This window comes from Trachurus japonicus, chromosome 8 (genome assembly GCF_045865225.1).
Source record: "Trachurus japonicus isolate A0001 chromosome 8, Traja_1.0".
Lineage (NCBI taxonomy): Eukaryota > Metazoa > Chordata > Actinopteri > Carangiformes > Carangidae > Trachurus > Trachurus japonicus.
Genome location: NC_140914.1, coordinates 8822416 through 8843512, shown reverse-complemented (window position 1 = coordinate 8843512; position 21097 = coordinate 8822416). Strand labels below are relative to the sequence as shown.

Sequence of the window (21097 nt, the reverse complement as noted above, 5' to 3'; positions counted from 1 at the left end):
ATTATCTCAGTCAGGTGAAAGTGCCCATCGCTTTCAAAGGAGGAGCGTGCACACAGCTTCAAGTGAAGATGCTGTGAACAGAATATTAAGAAGTTGGACTGTCATTATCCAAACAGACTCATATAGAAATATGTGGGGGGAAAAAGTGAAAATTGCAATTGTAACTCCAGAGTCACATGCTATGTGGAAACTTTGAAGGTTGAGGTTAACATGCAGTTTTCACCGGGGTTTTCTCTATAGGGGAGAGTGGTGTAAGTTGAGCCACTTTTTGTATTCAGGATCACTACATCAAGACAATTATAGATTTGTAGCTAACTAACACATCTGCATATATTTCAAGATGTTTTGCATCCCTACAAATTAACAGAATGAGTGTAAATATAACTGTTTTTAAAATATAGCATGTTCAAAAACAGTGGTCTTGTGACTCAAGTTACCCCATAAATGCGGTAAGTTGACCATAGGAGTGGGGTAAATTGATCAACCCCCCCCTCTTTCCTTCCATCCATCTCCTACCTCCCCCTTTACTTTATATTTCATCTGTCCAGGTTACAGGTGAACACAAACTGCAGGGACTTCCTGCTGAGCCACCATCTCACTTAGATTTGGGGAGTTTTGCAATTACGTGGCATCTTGGGAAGAATCCCAGATATTTTTCTTTGAAAGTAAAGTTTGGCACACTATAAACAACTTTTCCTGTTTATAGGAACATACTTAGTGTAATCACAAACATACAGAATCTTGATTTAATCATTTGGACATATACAGCCAAAATACATTCATTAAGTGTATAGGATAGGTGGCTCAACTTCCCCCTGGCCAAATGGATCAACTTACCCCACAGCTACCTTAGCTTGGGTTTATTACTCCCACAGCTAAAATGGTGCAGTTTCATGCTAGGTTTACTACCTCATGTTGTAGCTCATAGATACCACAACACAACCCATGTATAATACAAATTTGCAATAATCTCTTTTGATCTAAACACAATTCTCATGAAACTTATGATCGACAAAATTCACTCTCGAGAGTGAAAAATTATTTTTTGGTCATAAATGTTAAACCACTTTACTCATGTGGTTCTAATCTTCACAGACTCCATGAAATGATGCCTGCCTCCCAAATATTTGGTCACATGCTAACTTTTTCCTATAGTTTCCTAGAAACAAGGGGTGGGTCAACTTACCCACTGGCTCATCTTACCCCACTCTCCCCTACTCACTTAATCTTTGAATGTCTTTGTGTACCCTCACCACATCTGCTCAGATTTTAATCACTCTATTTTTATCACTAAGTATGAGTCTTTGCCACAAGTACAACTATCTCTCATCTAGATTTTTAATGATTTAAAAATGTTGATTTGCACTTCTGAACATAAACTTCAGAATTATCTGTAAACATCACATCACAATATCTAAATCCATATGAAAGTGTGGTGTGTGCATGACTTACCATTTCTTGCTGGTTGTGAAGAGCCATGCAGATGTGGTTCTGGCTTGAGGTGGATTCTGGTTTCCCTGTGAAACCATCTGATTATGTTAACTAAAAATTACTCCCCACTATAGGTTAAACAATCTTCAGTCTGTGCTACATAGTTGACCATCATATACATTTGGTCTCCACCTGTGGCTTTGCTCTTTCTCCAATGTTCATTGATGGAGTGCCACCTAGTGGTATCAACTCCTGATTACAGCGAACATACATAAGTGTATATGCGCTTACTACCAGTACATATGGATGTCCAAGGGAAGTGGGCTATGCAGTTTTGTATTAGGCGACTTCTCAGTCATCACAATAAATAAACCAACTAATGTTTACACAGAATATAAAATATAATCATAGTTTATCTTAGACTGATGCTTATTTTGTGATGCCCACTCGTTTGTGTTAGGGTATTTTAAACTCTGGCCAGAAGATGTCGCACTGTCCACACACATAGGCTATAAATACTTTGCTCCAGTCATTTTGCAGATAGAGTATATTCAAATGTCTGACCTACCTCCAGTACAGGGCAGATGATTTATCCATGCAAATAAATACAATCCTGGAAGTTGCAGAGATTTTGACTGCGGATTATGTTCAGAGACCGCCCTGGGTTCACTGCAGCCTCCCTGCTTTTTTAAATCTTCTGTGTGTAATAAGGCGACATTGGCGATTTTTCTGCCATTTGTGTGCAGACCATGAATACAGCCGACTGTCCACCTGCTCGAAGTCTTCCCTGCACGCCATTTCCTGTGCACCAGACACAGAAACCCGTCCGGGTCTGGGATGAGAGATCCGCCTGCATCACAGTCCGACTGGTTCCCCGAGTCCAGCAGCTCACAACCAAGCCTGAAGTTCACTGCACTTGCTGGATGGACGGCCCATTACTGCTCTCGGCCTTATTTGGCTTTTCATGTCCTAATGTCAGTCCTTCCCCCTCAGAGGCAGGATAAAATCAAATTACATTACATGCTCCACATACACAACATGAGCAATCACTCTCTCATGGACACAGAGTGCAGCAAACATGAAGCCCAGGGGCAAAAAAAAAATCACAAAAGGATGAGGATTAAGTTACAAATCACAATTGCCATAAACATATACTACATTAATGTGAAAGCAATTCTGACTCTGAAGTTGTTCCTGTGCTTGTCATTGATAGAGAACAAACTTGCATGACATTGCACATTTCAAGGTTCTCCTTTTGGTTTCTAACTTTAGAGGAGAGTGCTGCATGTTCACAAATATTGACCAGTCTGCTCTGGGGCACATGAATAAGTAATAGTGTGGATTCTTAAAAAGGGTTGGCTTCTCTTTTAAATGCACCTTCAATGATGTGCTCCATCCATAAAGCATCCAAGTGCAGAAAAATAACGGATTAAATTACCTAGTATATATAATAATTATATAATCTTGAATCATCTCACTTTCATCTTGCAAGAACAAACCAGGGATAAAATCCAGCACCCTTGTTCCTCAACATCAATGTTTACTGTTTTACAGCTTTACAGCTTCCGGTTTAGTATAACCTAAGCATAGCCTATTAACCATGATCATCGGAGTGGCAAAACGTAATTTGTTAACTGTCATACTATTAAAGAGCTTAACAAGGTGATGTCATTCATTTTACGACTGTTTATTTGCAGAAAAATGGGGGCTCACAGAAAACTGCCTGCTCTTACTTTGAAGGGCGGAAGTAGAGTCCGTAGTGGTCTCTGGAAGTGACCGCGTGACACCGATTTTCATTCAAACTGGCGGAAAGTTAGTGTAAAGCCATGCTGTCAGGAATATTATGTAATTTATTTGTAAATTAATCAAATGTTTTCATGAATAGATAGAATGCGTTTTTACTTGTATTTATGATCAAATCGACTGTTTGTAAGTTCAAACATTTTTTTTTTATTACTTGTATTTCTCACACATTTGTGTTTCACACATTTACACAATCACTTGTTTGTTTGTTTTCCCTGCTTTATTGACACAGGCATAGCTATATACACGGATGAATACAGTCAAGGATAAGTGCATACAACATACACAAACATACAGTACAATCACAAACACGCCAGGGCAAAGAGATTTATTTTTACAATCACATCTAGAGGATATATTGTTTAACATAACATAGCATAGCAGTCAGTTCCATACATTTTTGATTTGTTAAGGCTATGTAAAAAATAAATAAATAAATAAATAAATTGGATAAAATATGAATACAGACAGACCTACAAACTCTGAAAAAGGTGACAACATACAAAACTAAAACTCTCTTCATTCACTTCTACCACCCTGGTTGACATAAAAAGGGTGACTGTAGCCAAAAGGTGACCAGTTTGCAGGTGTGCACTGCAGACAAGGATAAGTATGCAACATTAAAACACAAACATACAATCATAAACACGCCCGAGGGTTTGAGGATGGCAAGACAAAGAGAAAAAAAACGTATTTATTATATTTTGTAAATCTTACAAAGAAAGACCTATGTATTAACAGCATTTTGTGCTTGTACAGTTTGCTTCTTACCTGAAAATGTTGTTTTGATTTGTGTATGTAAAAATTTGGATAAAATAATTAACAAATTAATCAAGTAAAAAAAAAAAACTGGGAACCGTTGTAATGTGGACGTAGCGTACCAGTGCTGTTTTATCCGACAGCCCCTGAACGCGTCAGAACCAGATGAGAGCCAATCAGATGCGACATCCTGCCGGAGAGAGAGAGAGAGCAAAGCGAGAGAGAGAGAGAGAGAGAGAGAAAAAAACCGTCTGTTGAAAACCGAGATCAGGGGCGAAGCGGAGGGTAGAAAGAAACTCACTCACCGGCACCGGGGCCAACAGCAGCGTCTGCAACAAAAGAAGGCAAGGGCCTCCCGTGGAAGAAAAAAAAAAAACACAGAAAGTGAATGAGCGAAGCCGACATCGACATCCACACATCCAGCAGCAGCAGCAGCAGCCACTGAGTGAACCAACCAACCAACCAACCAACCAACCAACCAACCAGCCAGCCTGTGGGGTTTTTGTGTCGCAGCAGCAGCAGCAGCAGCAGCAGCAGCAGTCAGACAGAGAGAAGCGCAGATGGTGAGTGCTTTCTGCTCGGCTGTTGTGTGTCTGCAGCCTCCCCTCCCTCCGCTGCTCACTGCTCTCCTCCAGTTTTTTTTTTTTTTTGTGTGTGTGAGTGTGAGTGTGAGATGAGGTGAGGTGGTGGTGATGATGATGTCTGTCCACTCGCCAAGGTTTTAGCTAACCAAGGAGCAGGAGCAGTCGGTTTGTGGTGTATTAAGCCAGCCAGCCAGCCAGCCAGCCACGGCATTAAGCTTGGATTTAAAGGCAGTATATTTAGGCATGAGAGGAGATTTAAGTTTTTATTTAAAAGGATCATTTATTTAAACGCCCGCGCCATCGTGTTCCTCAAAAAAAAAAAATGCTAACGGTGTATGCTGCTGGCTGTTCTGTCTAACGTCTATTACTGGAGCTAGCTTGGTGGTGGTGGTGGCTAATTAATATTAACAAACATTGTGACATAAACCCACTGAATAATACATTTGACTCGCACTAACCCTGTTTGTTTAGACACCTTTCTTTCTAAATGACTATTCATTTAAAAAAAAAGAAAGAAAAGAAAATCCTCTATGGTAGGTTTTGTATTTTCTTTTGTTTATCGGCTTTCATGGCGTTTTTTGTTTTGTTTTGTTTCAGCAGCGGTTACCAGCCATAACTGCTGAATGTTTTTATGTAAAAATAAGGTTTACAGCTGCTCTGGTGAAGTGTTACAGTGGCATGCAAACCCCCTGGTTAAAATTTCTGTTTATGCGAACAGTAAATGATCTCCAAAAGGCATGAAGTTAAACATTAAACACCTATTTTGCAATATTTTAAGCAATATCAGTGCATTATTTTTGTTTTCTTACAATTTTAGAGTGAAAAGGGGAAACAAAGCAGCAGCCTGCAAAAGAATAGGAAACCCAGGAGACTTGAGCTCTTATATAAATTTAACCAAGGTATCAGACAAGCTATTTACTATTTACACGCTGTGATAGGTACTCACTATGCAGGGTGCCCAAACCTTTCCTTTTTTGTCATTTTGAAGAAAAAAAAATGTAAAAGGGAATGTGTCATCTTTAACTTTATGGCCTTTTGGAGATCATTTAATCTTCCTAACAGGAATTTTGATCAGTGGGTGCCCCAAACTTTTGCATGATGCCATTGTAGTAGGAAGTGAACAGCAGATTATTTAAATCAGAGAAACCACCAACCACCAACCAACCTAATTAAACAAATGAGCCTATAGATAACGACAAGAAAAACGAGGGCTGAGTATATTTAGTCAACAGTGCCATTATACACAGGAGGCTGTGTGGCATGTGGGATGTTTACAGCACCATCTAATCAATACATATACTCCCATTTGGACATCTGAGTGTGTTTACGTGCAACTCAATACCCAATTTTTCCAGTCTTACACCAGTGTTAATGTAAGTTTAATATAATTACAGGGAGCTGATTGTTCATATCTTTGCGTGCGTGATCACAATCAATCCAGTTTTCTGATCCTGTTTGTGTAAGTGCGTCACCATTCCTCAACATCCCAGCTGCTCCGGTGGAAAACCAGGATGTTGGAGGTGTTTACATGATGCCACTGTGTCCTGGGCTTATTATAGGATAGATAGGTTTCTTTAAAGTAGCTTACTTGTGTGCTCATTTAAACTTGAAACTAAATGGCCCATTTAAACATCCACTGCAGCTTACGGGCTCTCTCTCTTACAGCTGCTGTGAATGTCGGATGAGTAATTTCCCGACAGGATAAGTGACTGGATTTTTTTTTTAAAGCATTAGATTACAAGTCCACACCAGGTGGGAGAAAACATGTACCCCCCCACCCCACCGCACCTCACCACCTTAATACAAATTCCCTGGTCCCGTGTTTGTTTTGTCAAGTAGTTTACAAGCTGCTCTGTGGTCTGGAGAAACCACTTTTTTTATCCATCCAGGGCACCACATCCACAGCAGTCTGTCATTATAACCCTGGCATATGGCGACAAGGCTTAAGTAAGTATATGGTCATTCTCATCTCCTGCCTGTCAGACGACTGCTTGACTGTAATTTCAGTCATAGTTGATGATACAGATTTGACACCCAGCTCTGTTGCCGGGTGGATTTGACAGTCTGTTGCTGCTGTTGCAATTTGATTGACTTGTTTGCCCCGAAAAAAATAAAATAAATAAATAATACGGATTTAGGCAAAGCACATTACCCCCCCTCTCCTCCTTTCCCACAAAGCTGCACAGTGAGGACTAATAACACTTATATTGTTTGGCCATGTGCTCATCAGTCAAACAATTACCATTAACGGCACCAAAACCTAATTTATTGGACATGTCAGAAGTGCCATATGTTGGCAAAGGTGGAGGAGGAGGGGGGGTGTTTGGCTGCTGTTAGATGTGCAAAACAGTATTAAATGGGTCGCCAGCAGGTCCAAGCCACAGAGCAGCAGGCAAAAGTGGTCAGGTTTTAACTGACAGCAGCATATCTGCTCCTTTCTTTCCTCTTATCAGTCACTTTTTATGTTACAGCTGTAGTTGTGTTTTAAAATGACAGATATAGTCCAAGTAGACGAGAAACAATATCTAACAGGCCTTCCTTTGCACAGTGTGATTGGATGAATGCTGGATTTTAAGGTGAAAGTGATTCATATTTTTGTAGATGGCTTAATATTTCATGACGTGCCTCTCTCTCTTCCTTCCCCTCCTCTCTTGGAAGTACAAACTGCCTCCTTAGACTCTGTAAATCTGTACTGAAGTACAGTATTAAGGCTCAGACACAGGAAGGAAAAGACTTAACACATTCCTTTCACCTTGATTTGTTTTATTTGGTTTTAATTAAATAAATAAATGAATGAATGAATGGATAAACACGGGTCACCACGCGCGGCCTGCAGAGGTTGAGCTGTTTTGCGCAACAAATCAGTGTCAGTGAGCCAATTTTCGATTAATTGCTTCAGAGGAAGATAAGAAACTCTGTGATCCGTATCTCTCTTGATGCTGCGGCTGTGCAAACACGGAGCCAAGTGTCAATTACAGCTCCGTGAAACTCTTTTTCAGTAGCAAAATGTGTTTTCAATGTAAACAACAACCATCCAGCTCGCATGTCGCTTTTATGTCTCGGATGTCGCTAATGTAGTTTATCTGGTTTGGAAACACCACAGGGCAGAGTGTTCGGAAAGAGTTCAGTGTTTCCCATCAGTCAGCAGCAGCAGACGATCTCACAACTCCCATTTCATTTTGACCTCTTTGGGAAATCCGTGCACTGTAACTTAAATGATGCATCTTTAATTTGTGGGAAAAGGGGTTTTTAAACATTAATTCCTCTGTCCTTCGTTGTGTCCCAGACGACTGTGTATCCGTCCGCAGTTAAGGAGCCTTGATGGAAATTTGCTGTGATGGCAAAGCAGATATTTGCATGCGAGATCTTCTCTTTTCTCTTCTCTTTTTTTTTTTTACAAGACAGGATGGGGCACGTTGGCCTGAATTCCTGTCCTGAAGGAGAATTTGGTTGTGAAATGTTCCCTGCTCTCTCTGCACCATGATAACATCTGATCAATGGTAGCACTTGAGGCTGTTTCTTTGACAAGCGTCAAGAGAAGTTGCCGGCAGCAGCGAGTGGCTTCACAGATCTCAGGTCTTCGACACATTCTTTAACAGGCTGTCACTCGTTTTTTTTGCCCTTTGCAATTTGAAGAGGAAAACGTACACAACACAACAGAACAGACCAGCTGCTCCCGAGCCCAACCACTCGTTTTCATGAACATCACAGACTTGGAGGTAAAAATTAAGGGACATAGCAACAGTTTTTAACAGGAGAGACACTTTGATTTATCATTTCATCATTAGTATCTGACTTTATGAGTATAAAATAGTCCAGACCACGTTTGAGCCTGGGATAAAGAAATCTCTGACACAATTACCAGAGGATTGAAGGGATTTTTATTAAATGAGCCCTGAGGCAGTTTCTTCAATGACAAAGGAAACACTGAAGGCTTTTTTAGCCTAGACTAGAGAGAAGAAGTCATGTGGGGCTAAAGTTGCTGACTGCTAATTACAAGTGAAAAATGTGTTTTCTGTTTCTTAGAAAAGACAAGCAAATTATGCCTGGAGCAGGAAAAGCCTCAGCTCGTCTTTGTTTCACTAGAACAACAAATAAGTAAAAGGAGAAGCAGTAAAGTTATCAATCGATGAGTCAATTGTCCAAGAAGAGGATTTGTTACTTTTCCCCTGTGGTTTTGGATAGTTGATCAGACAAAACAAGATATTTAAAGTTGTCATCTTGTTATTTGGAGAGTTAGTCCTGGCATTCATCACTATTTTTACACACTTTATAGCAAAATGATGTGATTTAAGTCAGAAAATAAAAACAAAATCACCAGATTCAGCCCTAATTCCTGCACTTTTTGTAAAGACAGTCTGGCTTAATAAAGTGCCTGTTATCCTGCATTTGTACAGTTGCGTGTTTGGCGACATCCTCAAGAGGTTTTATCTGGACCCCAACCGCCGCTGCAGACAGGAAGTGAAAAAACAAGCGTCTGTCACTTCAGACACTTGCAGACGTTCAGCGGCCTTTTGCCTTCAAAACCGGCAGAATGCCTCGTCATGTTCCCATCGCAAGCAGGAAGTTCAGAAAGGGAAGAGAAGTAGTAACTGAACAAAACGCCCCTACACAGACACGCACACACACACTCTTCTCTCCAGATGTGATTACTCTGCAGACAGCAGCATCAGTTCTGATATTACTCAGTTCTCCATCATCCTTTTTTTGGTTGAAATCTGATGTATGAATCCCAGGCGTGGTCGTCTTGTCCACATAACTGTACTCAGCGTTGTCATGTTCAGAGTGACTGATAGAGCGTTGCTGTCAAATACAGGCACTATATCTTTTCTGCAGCAGCAGTTTTTAGTGGTTGGATCAGTGCCAATGTCTCGTAGGCCCAGAAAATGCAATCCACATTTAGATGGTATCTGCACACACACACATAAACACACAGAAAAAATCAGAACATGCTCTGTTTATGTTGCTTGTACTGGACTGTAAAATGCTGTTTGTTATGATTAGTGTACTTGGGCAAACAGTTTGACAACTCACAGATGGACCTATTAACAAGAAAAGAAAAAGAGGTACATCTTAAGTTATTTGTTGAGTCTTTTTTTCTTTCTTTCCCTCCCACCTCATCCAAAATGATTAAACCATTTCTAAATATAAAGAATGAGAGAAAGAGAGAGGGGAGCTCTGCTTTGGATTAATGACATAAGACATTTGTTAACATAGCGCCTGCCTTCCCTTCTAGGGGCCTGTTACAGTGAATATTGCACCACAGAGAGGTCAGTGATGATCAAGTGCAAAGGGGAGGGAGGGGGAGAGGAGGGAGGGGGGGCTTTCTGTTTTAGTGCTGACGGCCAGAATACAACCAAACAAAGAGGTGATGCTTCACATCTGAACTCTTTCACCCTCCTCTCTCTCTGTGTCTCCTCTCAACACTGTCATTTGTGGTTCGTAGCTTCAGTGTCTTTCATAACAATGAATGACTCGGACATATTATTTTGAGGTTACATGCTCTTCTAAACTACATCATCATATTTGGCCCTGTTGCATCTTTTTTTTTATTTTTTTTTAATTGATTTTTACTTTTTGAATAGGAAGAATAAGAGCAAACAGGGTCACTTGGTTCCCTTGTCACATAGGAGAAAGTAGAGGGATGTTTGTTTCCTCAGAGTAGCCTTTTAGTTTGGAAAGGAAAAGTTTGACATTTGCACAGTGTGTTTTACTTGCTATTTTTGCCCAGAGTTGGATGTAGCTGTCACTAGCAGGCAGTTAGCTTAGCGTAAGATAGAAACTAGGGATGTCCTGATCGGCTTTTTTGGCCCCGATATGCACCTGAGTCCTGATCCAATACCTGTATTTACCTAGAAAATAGAGCTACGCACTGATTCTGTTTACAAAAGCAACTACAACAAAAGTAAATTTACTAAAAGATGTCTTTATTTTAGCTACCGTTGCTGTAAAATTCACAATGTAAATGATCGGGCTGGGGTCACTGGGGTCATTACCGATCCCCACTAATTTCCCATACTGGATCCAGTTTGATTACTTGAGATTATGGGGGATGTTCCTTATAAAAACTCACTAATCAACCGTTTATAGGTTGTTAGTTGAATCTGTTTGAAGTCTAAGTGTGAAGTTGTGAAGTCACAGGTGGGTTTTGCGCTAGACTTTGTCTTCATGAGATCCGTGCTAAGCTAAACTAACTGCTCTACACTGATCGAACAGACACCAAAGTCTCATTGATTTTTCCATCCATCTCTCTGTGCTGTGAGTGTATTTTGCACAAGTCTCCCTTCAAACGAAAGCAGAGAAATGTATACAAATATATACAAAGAGGCACCTGACGCGCGCACACACACAAACACGCAGACACACACACTCAGACATGTGCAGGTGTGATTAAAACTGCAGCGAGGACTCGGTGTGAGGGATTGATGCTGTGAGGTAAGAGTTGAAGCTCTGTCGCAAGAAAGATTTCACCACTCGTGTGAAAGTGGTCTTTGTTTGGTAAGATACAACTCTCCAGCTGGCTCTCTCTCTCACACACACACACACACAAACACACACACACACTGGTATGTCAAATCGCTCCACAGTTAAAACAGTGTTAGGCATAGCACAGCTAATTACCAGCACAACAAACCTCCTTTATTTTGTGTTTTACATTGCACACCTTGTTCTGCGCTCATTTCCCACCGCTCTCAGAGGGCAGCGGACACTTGATTTAATTTGCCAGTTTATATTGGTGTTTGTTCACTCTCGCTCTCTGAGTCTTTTTATACAGGTCAGGTTGGTGGTTAGCAGCAGGCGTTAGCTGGGATGGAAGATGAGGCAGTCAGGAGTTTAGCTGCTGTTGCTGCTGCTGCTGCCGTGAGACAGAGGAAACTAGACGTGTCATAACAACTTCCTGCCGCATTCAAGCTGTTTTGTGGCAATTGAGACTCATGTACATATAAGGCAAAAGAAGACAAGATGGCACAGGCTAATCTGAAGTCTTTCAGGATGCCTGTGTGTGTGTATATATACAGTATGTGTGTGTGGAATGCATGCCTACCCCCCCTAACATGGAAACAGATTTAGCTGCAATGTTTTTATCAAGAGAAACATTGGCAGGTCTTTGCGTTCACATCAGTTTTTCCTTTTTTGGCCTCGTTGATTTCATAATTTAATCTGTACTTTTTTTTTCTCCTTTTTTTTTTATTGAACTCATTTATTTTCATGCTCCATCATCAGCCTCCCGCCGAGGTAAACCCTTCCTCTCCGTACACAATGCACTTGACCCCGTTTGAATCATTTTGGAGAAGATGAAAGTCGTGTTTCTCAGCAGTTGGTTGGTGGTGCAGCAACAGGAAGCGGTTGCAGCATGAAGCCTGTTAAGACCAACAACTCCAGCAACATCAGCAACTCGTGAGCTCCTGCCAGTAACATTTAGCTGAGGATCCAGTTCAGGGATGAGGAAGAAGAGGAGGAGGAGGGTTTGATTGCATCTACAGGAAGCTGCATGGCCTCACTTAATGAGACGATTATTTCTAAAGCATGTCATCCGGTTCTCGTAAGTGCAGACAACACCCATACTGTTTCATCCTGGCCTGTTGTCGCCTTAATGCACCACTTAGCAGGGGTCAAAAAATAGTATGCAAATTTGCTACACGAGAGGCAAGAGAGAGAGAGGGTCGCCTAGATTAACACACTGATGATGATTTATAACAACAGTTTGATAATATAAATACATGAGCCACCAGAGACTTCAGTGTGGGAGTGGATGCGATGTAGCACATCAATGAGCAGAACGTGGTTGTCATGAGTTTTGTGGTTAATGTTCACACTGTAAAAGTTTGTTACTGGTCATGGCGGTGAAGTCTTTTTGAAGAGGAACAGGCTGCACATTTTATCATTATTACCTCCTATATATAGATAGCTTGATGCAGTATTTTGTCGAGTGATTCAGTCGCTTTTACCACAGTTACTTGGCCTCTTTTTTTAGTATTTTAACCACTTTTTCTTTGAACCTACAGGCAGTTTGACACACTTTTTGGTGAATTTAACGACTGATCGCAGTGTTTTTATGACATATCGGAGACTGTTATTTCCATCACGTTGGCAGGCGACCTTATTGTTTTATATTCCTGCACTGGATGATATTTTAAACGTATACAGCAGCTGTGTCTGATGCCAAAGCTCTCTTTCTCTCTTTGCAAGTCTGGTCGCAGCCCCACAATCCCCCTTCATCCACCCCTTCCTCCAGCTCCAGCTCCAGCCAAACGGCCTTACATAACAGGGTTTTAGCAGAGTCTGCAGTGGACTTTCCTTCCCCCCCCTCCTGCCTAAACAGAGGCTGCCCTTCTTCCCTGCACACTGGCTTTTCCATGGCAGTCACTGTGTATGCGGCTGAATGTCTCTCTGTTTATTATCCGCTTGAGCTACCTGTTAGTCCTGCTTTAAAGATGAGGCCGTCGTGTTTGCGGTGGCGGCCAGACAACAGTCAACTTCCTCCCAAAGCTTTAAGATCATGCAATCTTTAACCTTCTGCTTCTTTCGATTCATCAACACACTGACCAAACTGCAATTATTTACGACAAACAACAACACCTGCAGAGCGCAGGGGAGAAAAGTGGCGGTGACCTGTGTGAAATGCCAGAGAGAAAATGAAAGGCCAGACCTGCAATTGCTCCTGATTGAAGGGTTTGAGTGGAAAAGCGACGCCTCATTACATGCGTGCGATTACAAAGCTGCAAAAAACATGCAGTTATTTCAAATATACGGAGACTCGTAGAAATAGGTGTCATAGGTGAAATCTCCAGCTGTTTTTTGTTTTTTTTCCTTTTTTCTTCCGTACGAGACTGGAAGTTCCTCCACTGGAGAGCTGGTTCTGAGTTTGTTGTGCTATGTGGAGGGCAGCCCCCATGCAGAGCGTCCCACAGCTCGGCTCACATGACCAGACAGAAGGCACCTGATCCTCTCCCGGGGGTGCACGGAGACAGATGGAGCAAATGGGAAGAGTGGGGGGGAGATAGAGAGAGAAGGATCAGATTGACAATACTAACAGACACTGGTGAAGGTAATAAGGACAGCAACAAACCAAATTCAGCCGTTGCATGTAATCTAATAGGTGACACATATTATCGAGTCTTGGTTTGTTGTTCCACTTCAACAGCTGTTCTGTACACACGTTTAAATACGCTTTGTTTTTCTTTGTATTCCCAGGACACCAGAAGCACCGAAGAGAAACCTGTCCAGCGATCTAAAGTAAATAGACATTGTCTGTCCGTCCTCCCTCTCTCTCTTTTCTCATCCCTCATTCCTCTGCCCTCTGTTCGTGTGCGTCACGTGTGTGTATGTGTGTTGTTCTTTCCCCGCTTCATTCTCATCAGCCTTTGATCTCAGAAGAGAGCAGAGGAAGTCTTTCCTGCGTTTTGTGTCTCTTGTAAAAACTGTCTTTCATGTAGCTAAAGGCCCATACACACACGAGCCGACAGCCGACTGCCTTTGTCCGACAACTCCGCCGCCTCTCGTCGGACGCAGTCGGCAGAAAGAAAGCTTTGAAACACACCGCCTCGACTGCTGACGACTACACAGCAGTGTGTATGGTCTGCGCTTGCGCGAGATGCAATAAATCTCCTTGACGTTGGGGGGCGCTAGTCTCATCCCAGTAATCCGAAACATGAAAACAGGAAATTACGAAACGGAGAAACCATAGAAGAGAACCACGTAGCCATGGCTTCCAGAATTACATTAAAAAGAGATCCAAAGACGAAATGTAGTTTATCTCTGTACCATCTCTGGTTTGTTTACTATCATCACTTCCGCCCCTCCCACATACTTAACTGCGCTGATTCGCTAGGGCACCGCCAATCAGAGTATCCGACAGCTCTAATCCTCAGACGGCCGGCACTTCCCGATGGTGCATGTCGAATTGTGCCCAACGGCGCCCGACAGAGCTGAACACACCGAACAGACGCGTACCCGACCTCGTCCGACTCTCCCCGACCGTCTCAGATGGCCAACGTGTTCCAGCCTTAAAGGGATAGTTCAGCATTTTGGCAAATTGGCCCATTGCCATAATCCCTATAGTTTTAGGAGTAGGTTCGTTAACTTTAATTGTCGGTGCAAGCTATTTTTAGAACGGCGGAGCAGAGCCACGAGCTGCTCAGAGCTACGCTACGGAGGCTCATGGGATTTCTTGGTTTCCCTCATCAAACTGATCAAAATACACAATCCAACAACTCCAAAACGCTCTGGTGGACAAGTTGTGACCTGCACATTCACCACGCTATGAGGTAATAACGTAACATTACGAGACAGAGTTGTATTTGAGGCAAATGCAGAGACTGCCCTTGATAGGAACGCGCATCAGCAGTTTTGCATGAATTTACCTCGAAAACAACTCTGTCTGGTAACGTTCTGTTATTATCTCATAGCGTGGTGAATGTGCAGGTCACAACTTGTCCACAAGATCTTTTGGAGATGTTGGAATTAACCTTACTAAATATAGCTTGCACGGACAATTAAAGGTAATGAACCTGCTGCTATGACTATAGGGATTATGGCAATGGGCCAGTTTGCCAAAAATGTTGAACTATCCCTTTAAGAAGCAGAGGCCTTCATCACCTCCTGCGTGTGTGTGTCTGGTAGTAAATCTGTATCTCTATGTGCTCAGTCCTTCAGCTTTAAGACCCAGAAGGAAGTCTGCACATCATGTGAGAAGACCGTCTACCCAATGGAGAGATTGGTTGCCAACAACCAAGTCTTCCATTCAACCTGCTTCTGTTGCAAGCACTGCAACGCCAAACTCAGGTGATTATACACACTTCATGCCACTTGTTTTTCCTTTCTCCTGTCTCCCTGTTGGTTTTGCATGTAACTGTTTGTTTGATTCTCCCCCCGACCCTCCTGTCCTACAGCCTTGGCTCCTTTGCAGCTCTTGCAGGCGAGTTCTACTGCAAACCCCACTTCCAGCAGCTGTTCAAGAGCAAAGGCAACTACGACGAGGGCTTCGGACGCAAACAGCACAAAGAGCTCTGGGCCTCCAAGGAGACAGACAATATAACAAAGACGGCATAATCATGTCTCCCTGTGTCCCATCCCAGCCCTGCCTCTGTCCCCTTCGTCCCCTTCCCCCCCTCCCCTCCCCTTCCCCACAGTACATCACAATGAACACGACACGAGCCTCGTACGCTGGGGCTCTGTCGAATCACCCACGCACACACTCGCTTTTTAAAAAATGCCATCAGAACAGATACAAGCGCAAAAACAGCTAGGAAGTGACTGGCCAGTCTTAATCCATACCACTCAAAAAGTTAATTTTAGGGATATTATTATTTTTCGGGGTTTGATTTTATCGATATCTGTATTTTTCCTAATTTTTATGTTTCCAATTTCCTCTCTGGAATTGGTAGTTGATTGTGACCAAAAACCCTCTCTGGTATGGGGAATATAATAATGATGATAAATGATAATAATAATAATAATTAGTTTTATTTTTTGTTCTTATTATCTTTAAACATTTGCACCCTTTTTCGTTTTGGGATATGTGAACTGTATGCTCAGGCAAACATATCAGAGGGGTTACAGCGCATCCATGTTTCGCAGTAGAGCATACACTCAGGTCAATTTACACCCAAGGATTCTTAGAAATAAGACTTTTATTTTTTTTTGTTTTCTTCATTTTAGCAAGACACAAATCAAAAATAATAATAAAAGTCCTCAGTATTTTGACTTTGCTGTCAGAGACAATTTTGTCAGTTTGTCAGGTTTCATATATTTGAGGAACAAACAGGGTACAGAGTACTGTAAAGCAACCGCACACATCAGCAACAGCTCACCTCTCGTGTTTGTTTGATTTTTTTTCCATAATTCGTTTGCGTCATTCCCACGATTTGTTCTTATTTCAAACGACCACTTTGAGTCTTATCGTTGCATGTTGGTATGACTGGGTCTTAACAGCCTTATCTTAATGACTGTATCGATCTTTTTGTGTTGTGGGCGGTTTTATTTGTCTCATGGATGCAGAGAAAAATCTGTTCTTCAAGTTTTTTTTTGTTTGTTTGGTTTGTTTGTTTGAAGCAATTGAGTTTGGATTTGATTGATGTCACGGCATAAGTTGATCCTCTCTGAGCTTTGATGGTCGAAAATTTAAATGGCTCTCTCAAGTTGTGTTTTGTATACTATCTGTACATAGAGGTATAGTTTGTGATTAGTGACCAACCAACCCTTCTCCCCTTCCTCCTCATACTGTACCCCCCCCCACCCCCCATTTGTCTTGCACATACAGCCACATATGATCACCACAGACAAGATGTTAATGATAATCACAGGGAAACTTAGGCCTCGTCCTGTAAACATCGTTCACTCCGTCTCCGTGCGACCCACTTCAAGCGGAGCTGTAAACACGTGGTCAGACGAATTAACTTCAATTATAGTTCTGAGCCACACGTTGGTGTTGATGGACAGAGCTTAAACCTTGCAGGAAAACCTCACCATTTTGTCTCTTCATCACTTCCCACTTGTTGGTTCTTGGCGTCTTGTGATGACCCCCCCCCCCCTTTCTCTGCTGTATTTGAGTGTGTTCTTATAACTTGATCGTTTTTATGGGGACATGGACAAATCCAATCCAATCATAGTGTCTTGAACATCCATTGTTATTTGCCCCCCCCCCACACAACACCACTCATATTCCCCCTAAGGAACGCCCCACAATGTAACTGTGGGCTGATTTTAAATGAATGCCTTCCTGTTCTCATCTCATGTCTTATTAGCTAAATACATCTTAGCACCTGGACCTATTTCTTGATATTGAATTTAACCAGAGGTGGCTGACGGAGGGCTTGTCACAACATTGGTCCCCCCCCCTGATGTGCTCCTGCATGTTGCATGTAAAAACCCAGTGCGGAGCACCCCCTGCTGGGGGAAGTGTGACAGTAGAGTCTAGTGTGAAAGGAAGAACAAATAACTTTGCCCAAGAACTTCTGAACAAAAAAGCCTTTATTTGAAGTTTTTAAATGCGTTGCCTCGAGCCTGCAGTGCAGCTACTGCACTCCAAGTCACTTTTGATGTTATTTAATTGCAACACCTAAGAGAAATTAGACAAGATTTCCACAACTGCATTTCATTCTACACAAAGAATGAGTCAAAAGCCATTCAAATATCTAATTTTAGGAAATGTCTGAATAACCACTGAGACTTGACTGACACTTGAATGACACGAAGCTCTTTTTGTGACTGAAGGTTTACTGTGAATTTAAGCATGCTGTGCAGACTAGAAAGCTAAACTTAACAGATGGATATTTGCTACTTTTTTAAAAGAAAGAGAAGCCTTAGAAATAAATAGCTGATCGTATTGCTTTTTTTTTTTTTTTCCAAAATGAGACCTTTGAGTGCACAGATCTTTACAAAGAAATCTCTTGATCTTGCCTTTTCAAAAACAGACCTGCTTTCTCAAATCCCACTCTTTAACATAAAAATACTTCACTCAACCAGCAGCCATTTTTTCCTATCTAACCACTTTTTATCCACATGAAATGTACAAGAATTCAAATTCTACTGTGTGTGACTGTATTTTTTTTTTTTTTTTTCATTTTAAAAACGGTCCTCTGGATCCCTGAGAATGCTTTAAAATCAAGAACATTGTAACTAGAAATGCTGTCTTTGTCATTCTCCGTTAGCAGTTCGCCAAGGTACAGCTGCAAAATCTGTGAATTGCAACTTTCTAAGTGTAACAGAGCAGACAAGGTACACTTTACACTGGTGCCAAGAGGCTCAGGTGAATGATTGCAGTGTAACGTTTTAAATGTTAAATCTGTGAGTCATTTCATTTTTGTGCTAAACTTGATGTGGACTTACTTTTCAATGCTGTTGTCATTGAGACATTTTAAATGTATGCATCGTTGAAAATGTATTCTGTATTACAGACTTGACCTGTGGATTGAGGTGGCCTTACAGCAAAAGGACGCTTGGACTGTGTTTGCAGTCTTTCTCCTCTATTCTCCCTTCTCTCGATTGCTTAGTTGTGGTATAGAACATTTTAAAATGTAAGCGCCCCCTTTCTGCGCCAATATACACAATCATTTTGTGCATTTCTTTCATTTATTTGTTGTTTTTTACATGCTTTTTGAGAAAAAATAAAATGCTGGTGTTGATTTAATGAGCTGACTCCAGTGTGTTTATTTTAAAGATGGTTTATCACTGAACACCAAGGATACCAAAACATTCAATTATTGTCTTTTATAAAGTACTTGTCTTTTATAAAGTAAATAAAATGAATTAACAGATTGCCATCCTACACCACTTAATAAGGTCAAAAATAGTATGCAAATCACAACACAACAGGCAGCATTTGTGCAGGTTGGGATCTTGTATAATGTTTGTACTGTTTATACTGACTTCAGTATTTCTTGGGGGGTAGTGTTTCACATCACTGAGAAGAACGTGGTTGTCATGAGTTTTGTGGTTAATGTACACTGGAAAGTTTGTGCTGGTCCTGGCACTGAAGTCTTTTGCGGAAGCAGTGGCGGCATACTGAGCTTCAGTGATTTTCGCTACCCATATTTAACTGTAATTGGTACTTTGTTTAGGGGATGTTTAAGTAACATTTTTCATTCAGGAGTTTTACCTCTATAAAATCTATTGCACATATGTGAACTATCTGGATAGTTCACATGTTTTACTGGTAACATGTAATAAAGTTTAATTAAAAAAAAGGGTGAAAATACAATAATAATATAGTATTATATGCAATAATCAAGATTTACATTAGTATTAAATTACAGCAAACGTCAATATCTTTAAAAGGGAAACCAATTAACTGAGAAACAAACCTGTACTTCTACATGCTTCTTATACTATTAACCTTATTGCATTTAGGCCTAACTGTTTGTTTTTGTTTTTTTTGCTTTAAATGAAAGCCCTTCTAGGAATGGGTGCTGCTTAGCATTATATATAATTGTGTGAATTGTCGTCTCCCATAAATACTGTAATGCTTTTTTTGACAAACACAGACATTATAAATGTACTGCATACATTTGACCACTAGTGATAGGCTAAGTTTGACTCAAAATGCTTGATTTTGTGTCTGGGTATGAAGTTTTCGACATTCCGATTTTCCGGCAGTCTTTGAAGGCAGCTTCAGTCTGATCTACGTCACGATCGCTCCGCCCCTTTAATAATATCGGGCGCGCTCTCGACGACAGACTTCGACCGAGTAACAGCGCGTCCCCGCGGCTCCTGCACAGCGCTAATTTGGATAGTTTAGTGATCAGAAATCCCCCTGGGAATAAATCCAGGTCCTCCTGACGTGCGTTTGGACGACGGACAGTGAAGCACTTTGGGGGAAAAAACATGGCTACAGCCCGGGAGTGCAGTTTTCACCACTTGTTGGAGGCGTAAAAGCCTGTTCCGGTGGCGGCGGTGGTGGTTGTGATATTTTTCTGTCAGGAAGTTTTGACGTATTTTCGGTTGAAGATTGTTTCTTGCTTTTGTTGTGGTGGTTGGTGAAAGTTGCAGACCGCGATGTGGACGATGCGTTGCAGACATCGCACGACAAGTATTATTTACGTTTTCTTTTTCTTCACGTTTTAAAAAGGTTTTCGTGTGTGAATGCAGCTGCTTTTTAAGAGCCCGAAGCTGTTTCCGAAATCTAAACATCGGTGGAGTTTGTCCAACTTTGACTCCGCTTCACATGACGAGTCGACTTCACTTGTGTCATAAACACAAATAAGTGTCATTTAAGTTCTTTGTTGCTGCAACTTTACACCATCGTGTCGCTCTCTGAATCAAATTCCTCTACTGTTTTCCTTTCTTTCCTTTCTTTCCTTTTTTAGACCACAGTCCTGTGTGTAGTTAGTTTTCAATGTATTATTATGTTTAGATGTGGATTTATGTTGCAAAGCGATGCAGTCGAATCCCGTGCAAACATAAAAAGTGAGGATAGTTCCAGTTTGGGATATTTTGGAGTCAAACCTGGCAACACAAGAGAGGGAAAATCTGCAAACTTAGCAGGAAGAGAGGCCGTCAAAATCACGGAAATCGTACGGACTTTTCCTCTGGCGACCTGTTAACTCACAAATGGATTTCATACAGGCCATACGGTTATTGTTACACCTTGTATGGTAGTGTTTTGGTTTTTTTTCTGTCTTTTTTTTCATGTCGGACGGAGCCAGAACTCTTGTGTCCTGCTTTATTGAACGCGTCAACATCTGATGGACTTTTCTTTTTTCTTTTTTTTTTAAAAGAAAATGTTTTTAAAATGTGAGTTTTCCAAAGAGCCGCGGCTGCAGCAGCGGGACAGGAGCTGATGTAGCTTTTCCATCGGAACATTTTTTTATTTATTTATTTATTTTATTTCTTTTTTTTTTTTGCTCTCTGATGTGACCCTGTTTGTTTTCACAACCTGGAAGTATCCGTTTGTTTTTTTGTTTTGCTCCAATTTTCCGTCCAAGAAGAAAGAGAAAGAGGAGAAGAACAAGGAGAAGGAGAAGACGAGCCTCCCACCGTTACCTGGTGGGGGTGGTGGGAGGAGGAGGAGGAGGATGGCG

General features: G+C 41.4%; 1 protein-coding gene across 1 annotated transcript; it reads left to right on the top strand.

The window, feature by feature from the left end:
* The first annotated feature begins 4523 nt into the window (after window positions 1-4523).
* Window positions 4524-18708, top strand: limd2 (LIM domain containing 2). The gene is made up of 4 exons (XM_085783627.1): window positions 4524-4556; window positions 13773-13814; window positions 15226-15362; window positions 15470-18708. Exons 1-4 carry the CDS (start codon window positions 4554-4556, stop codon window positions 15627-15629), a joined length of 342 nt encoding a protein of 113 aa, XP_085639753.1. The 5' UTR covers window positions 4524-4553; the 3' UTR covers window positions 15630-18708.
* Window positions 18709-21097: the final 2389 nt, after the last annotated feature.